Raw genomic sequence first — 17,595 nt, forward strand, 5'->3', positions numbered from 1 at the left:
AAAAGAACAAGCTAGCTAGTAGCTACCTCTTCCCTTAATCCATTGACGACCTCACCAACCATACCATACACACACACACATGATTGCTATTACTAAAGCAAGCAAGCAAGGGTTGGGCGGGCGGCCCTTAATTTTAATAATTTCAATCACTTGTGTTCCTTCCCTCTCCCACCCAAAAGATCGATCGAAACACAGAGAGGATTTCAAATGATACATTACTCACTTGTGTTCCTTCCCTCTCCCACCCAAAAGATCGATCGAAACACAGAGAGGATTTCAAATGATACATTACTCGCTACAAGTGTGCAGTGCACACGCAAGGACAGTTTCTGATTACACATAATTCGTTCCTCAGACCTCATCTAGTATTGATCTCCATGATATACAAAGACTGATTCTTTCAGAAAGATGGCTTGGCCACAATGAATATAATTACAATTGCATACATAAAGCTCAGGCCATGAAAAAGCCATTTTGCTCAGATAACAGAATGACATTGCCTGTAATGCGGCTACAACATCTGGTACGCAATCACCAACCATGTTGAGGGACTCTTCTGTATTAATGAGAATAACCTGTAGTTTGTATATTTGCTTCTACAATGTGAACACCAAAGTACCAGCCGAAAAAATGAGCGCTGATGAATCAATTGGACAGCGTATACACTTTTGGAGGAAAAAGAATTGGAGTCATGGTCAGTGGCTCAATAATTTAGGTTAACGGGACTGTTTGCAACAAGTAAGCACACAGTCCTCCAGAAAGTGAGTTAGCTCAGAAGTATACAGCTTCGGGTCATTTCTGAAATGATCAACATGAGGTGTCGAGACAAAGTTGCAAGCCCTAACCTCATGTCCAGCCCTCCGCTGTTGTTTTATGAATGACTCCACAGATCCTGCAGGAATGACTCTGTCTGCAGAGCTGTAGATATATAATTGCGGACAGCTTGGTTGTCGTGCTGACAGTAAGCCCAAAACATCAGAAAGCCTCCTGCAATTCCACAAGATCGAGGTTAGAAAAGTTCTTGCAAATACTCAACACCATACATATTCTGACATATGGCTGCTATATATATTGGTTTTCCTAAGATATACACATTTCAAGGAAAAAGGATCCAAATCATATCCTTTACATCAACTACATATTCACATACAGCCATACAGTAACAAAATATGTGCATATATACTATATAAACACAACGTGCAAAGAGAAAAAGAGGAATTTGAGAACAACATCTTAACTATCACTCCAATTAATCAGGCATCTGATTTCATTTTCCCCCAAATAATAAAGCCAAAACTTTTTCCAGATAGACTACCTGTTTCCTATCCAAAAATACACTAGACTGCCTAATACCAAGATATAGTACCTGTTCACTGTAGGAAGATTCAAAACCACCTCAAAGAACTTCTCCAAAACTAAAAGCAAAGCTGCCTCAGTTATTGCAGGTTTGGGTGCCACTACTTCCTTGCTGTCAACCAAAGCATCCATCCCTGACTCACTAGCGTCTGTGGTTCCTTTCGTTGCTACACTATGCTTTTTCAGAAAGGCTGCAGAGAAACCAGAAGCCCAGACCTACACAAAGACAAGAATTAGATTGATTAGACGGTCAGCTAAACAGAAATCATCAAAAGAAACCTGGGAAGCCAGAAACAATTAAAAAAAGCAGATAACTTCCATGAAAGACTCAAACAGCCGTTTGAAAACAGGAAAAGAAACATAAAAGGTAACCGATAACTCATCCAGTCCCCAGAGAGAAATAGAAACCGGACAACAAATAAAGGACAGTAACTGGAATGAAAGAGGTGGGATTAACAAGTATTGGAGTTTTAAGACTAATGACAAGGAAAACTCAAGCTAACCAGCTCTGTAAAACAACATTGGGGAAGGTCTTGGTGTTAACTTCTGCTGTTAGAATATGATTAACCGAATTAAAGTATTGCATTACTAGTAATTTCACATGCAGTCGATTATAGTACTGCACCACTAATAGCATTTATATACAGTAAAACATCGTCCATATCTTGATACCAATGGTGACTTGGACCAAAAAGAAAAAAGAAAAACATTGAGTATGTGATTGTAGATATGGTCTTTCAGTTTTTAGCAAGCATTAGTACAAAATCAGTGTTGTTTCCGAGTTGCAGAAGTGCTATAATCATTTACCTGCGGGTCAGGTGCTGCAACAGGTGCGGAATCCACAACGCAGCCCCGAATCCTGCCCATTACAGAAGGATCGTGCTTCTGGAACTTCTCCAACATTACACCATACCTGTAACATGAAACCCAACCCAACAAACAAATGAAGAAAAAATCTTTAGAGTTTATTGATGCATAAAAGAGAGAGAGAAAGGGAAAGAATATATCACTCACGTTAACCATCCGGTGTTGCTAAAAGTATGAAAAAGCAGGTTCTTTCCCTGCTCCTCTTCTAACCAATCAGCCAAATGAGTGACAAGCAGGTCAATGTGGTCTTCGACTTTACCACCAGGCTGGTATTTGAGAATGTCAGCCATGGGTAAAGTAAAGGTAATGACGTGAAACCCCTGGGAAGTATACCAGTCGGCATACCTCTTGAGATGCTTTTGCTTTGCTCCTAACCATCCCAGCAAAACGACCACAGTCCTCATCTTTGCTGCTGATGAACAATCAGAGGTGCGGGAAACATCAAGAGCATTTGGCTCAGGCAAATGCCATGTGTAGGAGACGTCAGGGACGGAAGCAGATGATGATATTGTATCATCATGTTTATAATATGCAGCTGGGTTGGGCGCTCTGGCCGCCAAGTGTGCAGAGTGATAGAGCTTAAGAAGAGCGGGGGAAGATGCAACCGAAGAATAGAGGGAATTGGGAATTGGGAAGTTAATGGTGGGAACAGGTACTTGAATTCTTCTGGAGAGGTTTGCGAGCTTAGAAAGCGAAATGTGTGACGACAAAGATGTTGTTGAAGTTGATAAATCCGAGGAGGAGTCGTTGGATTTGGATTTGGATTTGTGAGAGGGCAGTATGAGGGAGAAGTCGGAAGAAAAAGAAGCAAAGCCAACAGCGGCGGCGGCGATTAGAGGGCGTTGAAGGATTCCAGACAAGGAACCCATGATGAAAATCTTAATCTCCTTCTCCTTCTCATGCCAATATAAACATAATAATGAAGAGAGATTGGGAAAGCAAGCAAACTGCAAATCAATGGGGAAAAGTGAATTAAATATGAATGTTGAACAAGGAAGGAAGAGAATCAGAATTAAACACGCGAGAGAAATAATAATAAATGGAGGGCCAGGTATATTCGCGAATTGTTCTTTTACCTGGGTGGGTTCCTTGCGTTGGACTCGTCTTCAACGAATCAAAATCAAAATCAAAATCAAAATCAAAATCAAAATCGGGCTGTCAAACGACGACGCTGACAGCCCGACTATTCCAACGCGGCACCACCGACCAACAAACCCTCGATGAACGAATCAGAATTGTCTTTCTAAAAAGCACGAAAGAGATTTACAATCCCCGGGAGCTGGCTAAGCTTACAACACCAACCAAATGATGCCACGTGTTTATCCTAGACGCGATAGCTTTATGTTAGCTCTCCAAGACAGCGGGAGAGAAAAAGACTCGTTTATCCCCTGCGACGGCGGTGACCCATTGACAAAATCAAACAGACCCGAGTCTCCGATTATATACAAATTGATTGATAGTTCAAAATGAAATGAAGAGGATTGATTTCAAAAAATGTTGAATGGAGCTGAGAGAGCTAGGGTGACCTTGACCTGAATGTTGTTGATGAAATTGGTGATGAACGGTAATGGATACCAGCTACTTAATACTCTCTGCTCCTTACGCTCTCTCTGCAACACCAACCTCATGTCCATATATACTAAATGTGTTCACTCTAGTATTTTACTTTAATCACAGTGCACCGAAAGAAAATACAACAACAACAAAAGAGAAGATATTTGTAGAATATTCCAAGATAATGCAGAATATCCCATCTCCATCTCCATCTCCATGAACAAGCACAAGTCCCGTATACTGTTGGTTTATACCAATACACATAATGCCATTGTCAGTATCTTTTCTTATGAATAGACTGACCGAGATGGTTGACAATATATGCCGCTGCATCACCATTCACCACTAGTACCTAATTTCTGAAAAACAAAACTGAATCATTTCATCATCATTGCTTCAATAACAGACCTACATACATACAAACTGTATTTCATCATAAAATCATGTCGTCTGTCCAAATAGGCGGCTATAAGCTAACTCTCTAATTCTGCACGCAACAAACTAATGTACCCATTAGCATTTCGTGCATCCAACAACCCTAACAGGGAAGGCAATCATCAAATGAGATTCAACATATACTCAAGATTCCAAATCACCAAATTCAATACGTAAGAGCCTCACATCCTGTTTACTACTAACTATATCACCATACGTACCTACCTCATCCATTTCTATGTGGATATATGCTGTGTCAATTACTACACTACATGGCACTACTAGGTCGCCTTCATCACCAATTAAGAGATCACACTTCCCATATAGACCCTCTTTTGGACCTAAATTTAACATACACGACTTTGGAACTGACAATTTATGTCTGCTCCAACGGAAACCTTCCTGCTCCTTTGCAATCAATATCATGCGGTGTTGGCGACCCAAAAGTTGACACACATACTTCATATCTCCTACAGCAAGGGCGCGGCGAACACGAGTAGATGAAACTTGTCCTCTGTCTTTTGAATCTGAGTTCGTGCTGATGGAGTGTTGGTTCTTGTCCATAACAGATTTTATGATGTAAGCCCCCATACCGTATTCTTCACACAACTTCACCAGCTCTCTCGCATCACCAGCTGCTTTATATCCAAATCGGTAGTTTTCACCTGCCACAATTAGCCATTGCAACCATTATCTAACACGTATATCAACTACGGTATGCATGTTTGACTCATACGATGAAGGATACAATGATCTGCAATGCCCAATAAGTGTCTTGAAATAAATTTACCTGCCACAACCCCACGAACTCCAAACTCTTTCAATAACTTTTCAACAAATTCCCGTGGAGTGAGTTGTCGGACACTTGAAAATTGAATTTCAAACTCTGCAGGGACCATGTTACCACAATATGGAGCCCAAGTGGAAAGAACCCGCTTTCGATCACATTTGGCAACTATTGGAGCCCTGTTCAATTTACCAAGATAAGTTAACTTTGATGAATTTCTACCGAAAGACTAGAACATAGCAAGCAAACAAAGAAGTGGAGTTCCAATCTCATGAATTTGTCTCCCTATTGGAACTCATATTAATAAACATCTTCTTCACCTCTTGACAACACAGTTTATTATTAATATATTTCTACTGCATAGAAGAAATCAGATAAAAGACTGAGAAACAAATTCAGTTCAGAGGAAAGAGACAGATGTTCAATAGAGATGGCAACGAGTCTTACCAACCTTCTTAATCTTCATCATTATTAAAAAGTGATTCTAAATAACAGGATTCTAAGGACAAAAGAACCAGAAAATACAAACTAGAAAAAAGGAAGGCAGTTCAAACAAAGAACGAGGGTGCACAGCTACAATACCTAGGTTCCCAACCCAGTACTTCTGCCATTCCAACAAATGATAAAAGAAATGGAGGTCCGACCTTTGAGGCTTGAATGGCAAGCTCTCGATGACCAATATGAAGGGCATCGAATTTTCCCAGTGCAACTATTCCTCCTAGGAACGATACCAAAATAAAAGAAACAATAAGTACATGGCTAAAGATAAATATGCTTAACTAAGCAGATGGTTATACCAATTATAAATTTTCAGTACAGAAAGCACATATGGAAAGCCTATACATCTATAAAGAAAACTTAGTGAAAGAATGTTAGGATTGCAGCGATACAACTTGCTAAATGACTGAAAACACTTGGCAATATCGGAATGGTGCAAATGAATCGAAGGAGAAACTTCACAAGACTCGAGAGTGTTCTATGTCTATAAAAAGGATATGCATTGCAGTTACTTAGGTATGAGAAAGCTTGTTGTACTATACTGATTTTGTATTAGTTTCTGCTCAGCAGTTGGTTAATTGATTTTAAAATTGAGCTTAGTAGAGTAGTTTGAAAGTGGCGTCTCTAAGTTGTCATGAAGCTACTAAAAGAAGTGTGATAGAGTACTTGATGAATCAGCTAGGACTGCAACACACAAAAGCGTTCTTACAGATAGACTAATCCTATACTTGCACAACTTAGCAACAAGTTTCTTTGTATAATGTGACGAGCATGCTGGTGAACAAATGAAACAGGGAAAGGGGTGGAAAGAAAGAAACCTGCGACTGAGGACAATACGTCGGAGGGAAGCTCGCGTTCGTCTTCTCGTTGGCTTTGCGAAAGAAAAGGAATCAGAGGTTTGACCACATACAAATATATACATACATACATACATTGCATGTGAAGGATTCAACATCAAAACCAAATCATCATAAGGATCCCACATTGTATCTCTCCATTGAATCAATAAGACTACAAACATTATCACCCATTCTGGGTTACTTGCTGCCCCAACAAGTTGTCAATTTCATTGTGTGATGAATATCAAAATAAGATGAAAATAAATAATTGGAATTAAGTACCTGAAACAGTGGGAGAGTGTAGGAATGTCGGGGGGAGACTTGGAATGAATGATAGAGCGAAAAGACGAGATTCTACGAGCAGACAAGGGTTTGAGAGAGCGTCGTACTCGTAGCCCAGCGATTCGAGTACCCAATCCAAAGCCAAAGACGAACCCAAAACCAAGTTGGGGTTGGTGGCGGCGGAGGTCGCAGTCTCGCAGACGTAGGTGATTCGAGAGACGAGAGCCACCACCACTCAACATTATTTGCTCTTTCCCTCAAAACTCAACCCACTCGCTCAAAACTCACAACAAAACCTTTCAACATTCGTCCCCCTCTTTACTTCTTACTTCTTACTCGCTCCCTCAGCCCAACTTTTGCTGTTTTCTTTTTCACTTTTTCTTATTTCCCATGTTCTCTTCTTCTTCTTTTTTTCTTTCTCCCTCGGTTACTTATTAGTATTCGGATCGAGGTCTACAAGGGCATCCCATTAAAAGCAGATTAATCCCCACTATAGGCATATGAACCCGAACTAATCCCCCGCCGCAAACGCATGAATCCAAAGGCCAATCAAACCTATTGGTCACAAACTAGTGGGAGTTGAGACTCAAACAGTATACATAGGAGTTCCATGCTACGCCGCTCGACCAACCTTATTTGATTATAAGATGGATACAAATTGTGTCGCATGTGATTTTTCTATGACTTCCTCTCATATGATGTTTGTATTATTCCTCTCAATGTATCATAAACTAAATTTTGAATTTAACGGATTCAAGTCTTGTTTCTACCGAAGGAAAAGACTTTTCTTTGTGTAGGAAACAAAAATGTATATGGTGTTTCTATTCATACCCCCAAAATTGATATTTGGACATCCCTGTTATGTTTTTTCAAAGTTGTCAATTTATTTAAAATGACCAAGAAGACCAAAAAGGAGAAAAGCAGTTTTTTTTTTATCCAAATAATCATTCATTCATCTCAAGTCAGAATGACACGGATACATACATTCCCTTGCCAACTCTATGGCAAGTTTAGGACGTGGTATGCTAGCACCACCCATTAGACAATCAGTGTTCACTTATTCAAAAACGATCCTACACACTATAAATTAGTAAATAGGCTAAGTTCTAAACATAATACAAAACCTAAATTTTTCTTGCCCTTAATAGTAGGGCTAGGACATTTAGAGAGATTAGCAAAAATAAAGATTCCCTTCTCCTGGATCCCAAATACGAAACCCTAAAGAGCTTGAGCCCGTCAGCCTGGTCCATACTTGGGTCCAAATCCAATTTCGGATTACTCTGGACACCCACAACGATTTAGAGACCCAAAACAAATTGGGCACCCAACAAGGTTTGGGCCTCCCAAAACATCTGGGCTTCCAACCCGTTTTGTCTCCGGCACCTGCCTCTGTGAGCACCGCCGTCCCAATTCGATGAGTTAGGACTCTCGTTGCTCGATCCCGGCTAGAATTTATCCCCGCACCTGCAAATCGGAGAAAAGCAGTTTTGTTTTCTTACCTTCAGCAAAATATTCATTCTCCAACATGAGAGTGATGATTCAGTAATGAACAATCAAAACCCCATTTGGTAGCCTTCATATGCGGTATTCATTATGAACTTTTTATTATATTCTTCTTTTTAAACTAAAATTCTAGATTTCTTTGCATTCATGTGCTGTTTTTTCCCCTATATATGTTCTTTTCATGTCAAGAATTATCTTCTTCTCGTAAGACATTTGATGAATGAATGATATCATCATTAAGCAATATTTTTGTTTACGTTTTTTAGATGCAAATCATGTGGTTTTATGTTTCTATTCATACTTCAAGTGTTGTGATTGTCATACATTTTGGAATTATGAATAGGAACACCCAAACGTATATTAATAGAAGGAAAAAAATAAAAATAGGGACCTTTTTAACACGTCCATAAGATACCAATAGCGATTTAGCTTGGTGTTGGTACTTGGACTGTTTGAATATGCCCACTCCATACCAAGTATATAAAAGAGGTCGAGATCAGGCCTAGCACCCGCACACATCCACCCCCTGGTTTGAAGTTCAAACCATTTAAACCAGTCACATGTTTCATATTCGTTCATAGATCGACTTGTAGTATATTGTCAATGGCGGATTCGGATCACAAGTTGTATCATATTGAATTCTATGAAGACCGTATCACGACTACCGTAACCGGAAGCCCCCATATCGTCGATCAGTGGATTAACGAAACTTATTACTTGCATGGCACTGGCAGCCATGAGATGAACTTGTTTGTAGGGCTCGACACCGAATGGCGCTTCGACCCTGAAGCTCATGATTACCAAGTCGCAATCATTCAACTCTGTGACGTTCGTCGCCGTTGCCTCATCTTCCAGTTTTCTCAGCAAACCCAAACCGGCGAGATAGTTAACAATGCTCCTCCTCATTCTCTCACCACTTTTCTGGCCGACCAAAACATCAGCTTTGTTGGCAAGCAAGTTAAGGAGGATGTTAAACGTTTGGCTCGTTTGGGATTGCATGTTTCACGTGCTGTGGATGTGTCTCATATGGCCGCCGAAAAGTACAGAGACAAAAGCCACAGATGCAAGGGACTTAAAACCTTGGCCATGGAGTTCCTGAACAAGGAGATGAACAAGCATAAGGATATCACGCTGAGCCGTTGGGACGTTGAGCAACTAAGTCTTGCTCAAGTCGAATATGCTTGCATTGATGCCTTCGTTTCGCTTCGACTCGGAATCCTACTCAGTACTACTAATGATCAGCTGGATCATCATCATCCCATCAATGACATAAAACAAAGCCAGCATGCTGCCCTGTCTAGCTAGCTCAACCATGCCTCATATCGATCAATATGTATCAATAAATAAGATTCATCAAAATCATTGTTATTTTGCCCATGTTTATCTATTAAAAATAAGGTAATTATTAACTCGATCTTGTGCGCATATGCCTTGCTTTGCTTTTATTATACGACTGTTGTAGTATACATGAAATTGTGGTAAAACTATTATGTCTATATCATGTAAATAGCATTATTATGGCTATGTATGATAGCACTTAAGAGTGGAGAAGTTTGGTATCAATCATGTTAATGTTATGTATGAAAGCACTTAAGTAAATGGATGATATTAAATGTAATAGTGGTAAGAGTAATGGAATGTAATAGTATTACTCCATGCTTTTTATCCCTATATAAACCCTCCATTGTGAGAAGAATAAACACACCAATTCACTCTTCATTCTCTCCATCTAAACTCTCTCCCTCTCTCTGTTAGTTTACGATTTTCCTTAAACACGTTATCAGCACGAAATTGCTCTAGAATTAGAATCGAAATTGTCAAAATAGAGGAAGTTCATAATCCGATCAAAGCCATTTTTCCAAACCTACAAAAAACCTCCAAAACCTAGTACATATCAAAGCCCTTGATTCAAGAAGCCCATAACCGGTTTCAGAACCTCCAGAACCGGCCGGAAACCGCCCGAACCGGCTGCCGGAAGTTTTGAACCGCTGCCGGACCGCTGTCGAGTTCTGCCAGACTGCTGCCGAGACCTGCCGAGCAGCTGCGCAGAAGCTGCCGAGAAGCCCTGCCGAGAAGCTGCCGAGCGAGCCCTGCCGAGTCCTGTCGAAAGCTGCCGAGACCTGCCGAGTGCATCTGCCGAGCCCCTGCCGAGCCCCTGCTGCGCAGCTGCCGAACAGCTGCCGAAGCACCTGCCTAGCACCTGCCGAGCTGCTGCCTAGCAGCTGCCGAGCTGCTGCCTAGCAGCTGCCGAGCTGCTGCCTAGCAGCTGCCGAGCTGCTGCCTAGCATCTGTCGACACTTTTCCGACAACTTTCCGACGACTTTTCCGGCGACTTTCGGGACACTTTGCCGGTGACTTTCCGACGACTTTTCCGGCGACTTTCGGGACATTTTTCCGACAACTTTCCGGCGACTTTCGGGACACTTTTCCGGCGACTTTCCAAGCCATTTTCCGGCGACTTTCCGGAAGCTTTTGGGCAACTTTTTCGGTCATTTCCGACAACACTATTTCAAGGTATTCTTTACTAAAAGTTCCCGCTTTTGAGTTTTTATTTATTTTTCTCCTCCTTTTTCTTTTTGGGAACTTACAATTAAAAAGCGGAATTATAGACTGCCTAGCATCTGTCGACACTTTTCCGACAACTTTCCGACGACTTTTCCGGCGACTTTCGGGACACTTTGCCGGTGACTTTCCGACGACTTTTCCGGCGACTTTCGGGACATTTTTCCGACAACTTTCCGGCGACTTTCGGGACACTTTTCCGGCGACTTTCCAAGCCATTTTCCGGCGACTTTCCGGAAGCTTTTGGGCAACTTTTTCGGTCATTTCCGACAACACTATTTCAAGGTATTCTTTACTAAAAGTTCCCGCTTTTGAGTTTTTATTTATTTTTCTCCTCCTTTTTCTTTTTGGGAACTTACAATTAAAAAGCGGAATTATAGAAATTCACGCTAAACGAACTAAGAGCGTTCGTAGTCAATGAACTAAGAGTGTTCATAATATTCGGACTAAGAGCGTCCGCAAGCATCGACTTATGACCCTATTAAACATCATTGTTTCGGTCTAATCCAAATATTCTTGGAAATTGATTTCTTGGTAGCATAGCTCGGAAATCTTATTGTTTTAGTTTTTCGTGGAAGTTTTAAACTCCGAAACTAATACATCTTTTTCTTCTTATATTTCAAGGATGTCGAATGAACCTAGACTCGAATTTCAAATCCTTGACTCAACTGGTTCGGATTACCATAGTTGGAAAACTGACGTTGAGAACCATCTCACATCAAAAGGGATATTGCCCATAATCCAGGAACCAAACGCGGGCCTTGTGTTCCAACGAACACCCATAAAGCATGCACAAGCAATTATCTTGATGCGACGCCATATGGACAAAGCACTCAGATTAGAGTATATGTCCATCAAAGATGCAAGGGACCTATGGGTGGCGCTAGAAGAGCGCTTTGATAATATCCAAGATTCCCTCCTCCCTGACTTGAAGGTTCAATGGAACAATATACGCTTCTCCGACTTCAAGTCTGTTGCTGAATACAATTCAGAAGCTCTTCGGCTAAAAGCCATGCTGAAGTTCTGTGGAAAACCTCTCACAGAAGAAGAGCTAATTGAGAAGACTCTCTCCACCTTCCCCGTCGCAGCAATTATACTATCAAAGCAATATCGCACTGAATTTAATGCTGGACGACTTACGAAGTTCAATGAGCTTATCAATATTTTGTCGGTGTTGGAGAAACACGACAATATCCTTGTGAAGAATTATAATTCAAGGCCCGTAGGAACCAAAAGCGTTCATGAGGCAAATTATAATGCACCCAAGAAAGGGCGCAAGGAGCGGTACCCTACTAATAAGGGGCATGTATACCCTAATAACAGGGGACATGACGGACGAATGGGTCCATACAACCGCCCCAATAAGGAAGGAAACCGCAACTTTGGAGCGGGCACACGTGGTGGCAATTCCACACGTGGGAAAAGAGAATATAACAACACCATGGGCCATAACACTGTGGGCCGTGGAGGTCGCATAATACGCCGTGGTAGTAGCAGCAACAACCCGCCTAGGGAATATCCACAACGTGCACCTCAAATAAAGAAAGTCAACCACAATGACATGTGTCATAGGTGTGGATCAATCGAGCATTGGTTTAAGCAATGCCAAGCAAGTACTCAACTAGCTGCACGCTACAAGGAGTACAGGGAAATGAGGGAGCAAGAAGCTCACCTTGCTGAAGAAGAAAATGGTGAAGATGTTATTCTCACCATAAAAGACTTCAAAGCTGAAAATGAAGAGCACGAGGATGCCGCAGACTTTGATTAAAATAGTCTTTTCTATTTTCCAATAAAACGGCAAATGTGCCTTAGTCAAATAACAATTGAATTGACTCTTTCTCATGTGGCGTACCCAATGAAGTATGATGTCTAGGCAAGTAATTGAGATCGGGGTACTTAAGCGAGCCTCGCTCCACCAACATCTCTCTACTTACCTGGTCATATTTTATTGGAATTACCAAACGGATTGAGCAATTACAATTTGTATAAAGTTTGATTTTATATTGGAATAAACTTTGGAAACTTTGATGTAATCATTGACTATTTTCCCTATTAATAAAGTATCGCATTACCAATGTCATTGACATGTGTTAATATTCCGAACTTTATTTCTTCAGTATGTCTTCGGGAGAATTGGAATGCCTTCTTGATAGTGGCACCACACATACTATATTACGACATAGGCAATTATTCTTATGGATGACGCCTAGTCAATCTTCAGTGACCACGATGGCAGGACCATCTCAATTGATTCATGGTCGTGGACCAGCTCAATTTCTATTGCCGAATGGCACAAATATTAATGTCGCCGAAGCTTTATATGCTCCAAGGGCTGGAAGAACCCTATTAAGTTTTAAAGATATAAGAGCCAATGATTTTCATGTGAAAACACATTGTGAGAATGGACAAGAGTTCCTTTACATCACCTCTAATAACTACGGAAATACACGAGTATTAGAGAAACTCATGTGTCGCTCTAGTGGATTGTACGCAACCACTATTAGAGTCATTGAATCCAACCATGTCATGAATGAAAATTTATGGGATTCCGACACATACAAACTTTGGCACGACCGTTTGGGACACCCAGGTCGAGATATGATGCTCCGTATATTAAAAACTTCACACGGACATCCATTCTTTAAAACAAAAGGAAGTACGAACCAAAGAAAGGTTCAAAGAATTACTTCTGAAGCATATCATTCGTTTTGCAAAGCTTGCTCTTTAGCAAAAATAGGATCGAGACCATCCTATGCAAAAGACATTAAAGAAAATATACCATTCTTGCAAAGAATACAAGGTGATATCTGTGGACCTATACATCCAACTTGCGGACCATTTAGATATTTTATGGTGTTGGTTGATGCATCGACACGTTGGTCACATGTCATGCTCTTATCCACAAGAAATGCTGCATTTGCTAAACTCCTAGCACAAATCATTAAGTTAAGGGCTCACCACCCTGATCATCCTATTAAGTCAATTCGTCTTGACAATGCTGGGGAATTTACATCAAAAACTTTTGATGATTATTGCATGTCCATTGGGATCGAGGTTGAACATCCTGTCCCTCATGTACATACCCAAAATGGTCTCGCAGAAGCTGCCATTAAAAGACTTCAAATGATTGCTAGGGCATTGGTTATGCGCACCAATCTCCCTATTTCTGCTTGGGGCTATGCAATATTACACGCAGCTGTGCTTATTCGTCTAAGGCCCACTGCCACCCAACCTTTTTCTGCGTCCCAGATGGTAACTGGGTATGAGCCTAATATCTCACATTTACGCATATTTGGGTGTGCAGTCTATGTGCCAATTGCGCCACCACAGCGCACTAAAATGGGTCCTCAAAGACGATTAGGCCTTTATGTTGGCTATGACTCTCCAACCATAATCCGCTACATAGAACCCTTGACAGGTGATCTATTTACCGCTAGATTTGCGGATTGTCACTTTGATGAGACAGTCTTCCCGCCTTTAGGGGGAGACATGAACACTAATGTTCATCAAAAAGGACAGGAATTGTCGTGGTTTGTCCCCACTTTGTCCCATCTTGATCCCCGAACCGCACAATCTGAAAAAGAAGTGCAGAGAATTCTCGATCTTCAGAACGTAGCAGAATCGATGCCTGATGCGTTTTCTGATATCGCTAAAGTGACGAGATCACACATACCTGCTGCAAATATACCTGCAAGGATTGATGTCCCTAAAAGACATAATGCCATCTCAAAAATACATGAGAATGGCGCCAACGTTCCCTCTATGGGTGACACATTGGCTAGGCCCATGGCTCCTGCCAGGAAGCGCGGGAGACCTGTAGGTTCGATGGATTCTCGCCCAAGAAAGAAAGCGAGTTTGGCACAAAATAATCCATTAATCATAGATATGAATAATCCATCTCACGAGAATATTCCGGATTATGGTTATGTCCAAGAGACATCATTGGGGGACGCTCCAATGTCAGAACCAACTCCAGAGAATAGAGAAATCTCCATAAATTACAATAGTGTACATGAGATGATGGATAGAAATTCTATGGCAATTGATGATGCGTTTGCATATCATGTTGCAAAAGGAATCATAGAATATGATGATATCGAGCCTCGCTCTGTTGAAGAATGTCAACGAAGAGCGGATTGGCCTAAATGGAAAAATGCGATCCAGACTGAATTGGATTCACTAACAAAGAGACAGGTATTTGGGTCTATAATGCTGACACCACCAAATATAAAGCCTGTTGGCCATAAATGGGTCTTTGTTAGAAAGCGTAATGAGAAAAATGAGGTGATGAGATATAAAGCCCGCCTTGTGGCACAAGGTTTCTCACAACGCCCTGGAATCGACTACGAGGAGACATACTCTCCCGTAATGGACATTATAACGTTCCGCTACCTTGTCAGTTTGGTAGTTTCCGAAAAACTTGACATGCAGCTTATGGATGTGGTTACAGCATATCTCTATGGGGATCTAGATTCAGAGATATATATGAAGGTTCCTGATGGACTTCAATTACCAAAATCAAGTGGCTCTAAACCACGGAGCGCGTTTTCAATAAAATTAAGACGCTCACTATATGGATTGAAACAATCCGGACGGATGTGGTATAACCGTCTAAGTGACTACTTGATTGGAAAGGGATATGTTAACAATGAAATATGCCCTTGCGTGTTCATTAAAAGAACAAGTTCCGGATTTGCAATTGTAGCAGTTTATGTCGATGACATGAACCTAATTGGAACTCTAGATGAGTTAAAAGAAACTGCTAAATATTTGGAATCCGAGTTTGAGATGAAAGATCTTGGGAAAACACGGTTTTGCCTCGGAATAGAGCTCGAGCACCGTAGTGATGGGATTATGATCCATCAGTCAGCATATACTCAAAAATTACTAAGGCGCTTTAATGAAGATAAAGTAAAGCCTGTAAGTACTCCCATGATCGGCCGAAGTCTTGAGCCCACAAAAGATCCGTTTCGTCCAAGGGATGAGGACGAAGAATTATTAGAGGCTGAAGTACCCTATCTAAGTGCGATAGGCGCATTATTGTATTTAGCTCAATGCACAAGACCGGATATCTCATTCGCAGTGAACTTGTTAGCTCGACATAGTTCTGCGCCAACACGCCGCCATTGGATTGGCATAAAGACAATCTTTCGATACTTAAAGGGTACGATTGATATGGGCTTGTTTTATTCCTACAAAGAGAAAAGAAAAGACGGAAGCATGAGATCAGACCCCATGAGGCAAAAAGCCACCTTCCGTAATGTAGACGCCGGCGACACCATCAATGGTGACCGACGTTCTCCTCCTCCCCTCCATCAAAATAAAAATAATGTTTTGATGGGATTTGCTGATGCGGGGTATCTCTCTGACCCCCATAAAGGTCGCTCCCAAACAGGTTATGTCTTTACCATGGGAAGCACGGCGATATCTTGGAGATCTACAAAACAGACCCTTGTTGCTACTTCCTCAAATCATGCAGAGATTATTGCTCTACATGAAGCTGTGCGTGAATGCATATGGCTAAGGTCTATAAATAGACACATTCGAGGAACTTGTGGTTTGAAGTTTACCACAGATAAACCTACATGCATTTACGAAGATAATGCAGCTTGTATTGAGCAAATGAAATTAGGTTTCATCAAGGGTGACAATACTAAACATATATCACCGAAATTCTTCTACAATCAGCAACAGCAAACACTTCTAAACATTGAAGTAAATCAAATCCGATCAGAGGATAATGTAGCGGACTTATTTACTAAGTCGCTACCAAAAACCCCTTTCGAGAAGCATGTGAAGAGCATCGGATTAAGAAGGTTATCCGAACTCCCATGATCTTCAGGGGGAGAATAAATCAGGGGGAGTATCTAGAAACATACTCCACACTTAATGCGCGTTGCACTCTTTTTCTCCTTCGACCAAGGTTGTTTTTTCCCACAGGGTTTTATTACTTGGCAAGGTTTTTAACGAGGCAATTTCGAAGCGCACAGCTTAGACAAATACTATCGACATGAAATATCCAAGGGGGAGTGTTGTAGTATACATGAAATTGTGGTAAAACTATTATGTCTATATCATGTAAATAGCATTATTATGGCTATGTATGATAGCACTTAAGAGTGGAGAAGTTTGGTATCAATCATGTTAATGTTATGTATGAAAGCACTTAAGTAAATGGATGATATTAAATGTAATAGTGGTAAGAGTAATGGAATGTAATAGTATTACTCCATGCTTTTTATCCCTATATAAACCCTCCATTGTGAGAAGAATAAACACACCAATTCACTCTTCATTCTCTCCATCTAAACTCTCTCCCTCTCTCTGTTAGTTTACGATTTTCCTTAAACAGTTACATGCTTTTTTTTTCTTTTTCTTTTTTTGAGGGGAATGTAGTTGTTTTATTGATTAGACAGCATTGCAACAGAATTCAACGCACTGTCCACAGGCGGAGGGCAACATCTAAGAAAAAGAATTACTTTGTAATTGCATTGCATCCTGAGCTAATAGGTGGGCTACTTGGTTGGCTGACCTTTTAGTGTGTATGAGCCGTGCTGCAGGCAGATATTACATGCTCTTGAAAAGCTCCACTACTGAAAAATTAAATGCAGAACATGCCACTCGAATGGTGTAAAACCCTGCTTGTTTTGCCAAACTTTCGAATTCTTTCTCTGTCCTCTCCCTTTCACTTGTAGTGGTGTTCATCAGGAACATATCAAACTGAAACAAGCTTTTAGCAGAAAGACTAGTTTCAGGGGCTTCTGGTATAACCAAATTTACTACCATCATTTTCCCATGGTCTGGCAAGGCCTCATAGCAGTTCTTTAGTATCATCAAGCAATGTTTGTCATCGAAAAGGTGTAGTACCCACTGTTTATAAAACCCTGTGTTAGTTGAAAGCACGGCCAAGAA

The 17,595-nt window shown here is 41.0% G+C and overlaps 3 protein-coding genes across 4 annotated transcripts; 1 reads left to right on the top strand and 2 right to left on the bottom strand.

The window, feature by feature from the left end:
* Positions 1-271: 271 nt before the first annotated feature.
* On the bottom strand, positions 272-3,477 carry LOC133712052 (uncharacterized). Of its 2 annotated transcripts, XM_062138129.1 has the most exons (5): positions 3,300-3,477; positions 2,371-3,170; positions 2,164-2,269; positions 1,367-1,572; positions 272-987 (listed from the first exon to the last, which is right to left on the bottom strand). In XM_062138129.1, exons 2-5 carry the CDS (start codon positions 3,090-3,092, stop codon positions 717-719), a joined length of 1,305 nt encoding a protein of 434 aa, XP_061994113.1. In that variant the 5' UTR covers positions 3,093-3,170; positions 3,300-3,477; the 3' UTR covers positions 272-716. The 2 variants fall into 2 exon arrangements, with proteins under 2 accessions (XP_061994113.1, XP_061994111.1); XM_062138127.1 differs by lacking the exon at positions 3,300-3,477 and having other exon boundaries at positions 2,371-3,286.
* Positions 3,478-4,146: 669 nt separating this feature from the next.
* On the bottom strand, positions 4,147-7,023 carry LOC133712054 (FAD synthetase 2, chloroplastic-like). Its single transcript, XM_062138131.1, has 5 exons — positions 6,619-7,023; positions 6,316-6,368; positions 5,582-5,717; positions 5,003-5,178; positions 4,147-4,877 (listed from the first exon to the last, which is right to left on the bottom strand). The coding sequence occupies exons 1-5, from the start codon at positions 6,858-6,860 to the stop codon at positions 4,357-4,359; spliced, it is 1,128 nt and encodes a 375-aa protein (XP_061994115.1). The 5' UTR covers positions 6,861-7,023; the 3' UTR covers positions 4,147-4,356.
* A 1,701-nt stretch (positions 7,024-8,724) lies between these two features.
* Positions 8,725-9,426, top strand: LOC133708995 (uncharacterized). The gene has a single exon (XM_062134590.1). It carries the CDS (start codon positions 8,725-8,727, stop codon positions 9,424-9,426), a length of 702 nt encoding a protein of 233 aa, XP_061990574.1.
* Positions 9,427-17,595: the final 8,169 nt, after the last annotated feature.

The sequence above is a fragment of the Rosa rugosa genome, chromosome 5 (assembly GCF_958449725.1).
Source record: "Rosa rugosa chromosome 5, drRosRugo1.1, whole genome shotgun sequence".
Taxonomy (NCBI): Eukaryota; Viridiplantae; Streptophyta; class Magnoliopsida; order Rosales; family Rosaceae; genus Rosa; species Rosa rugosa.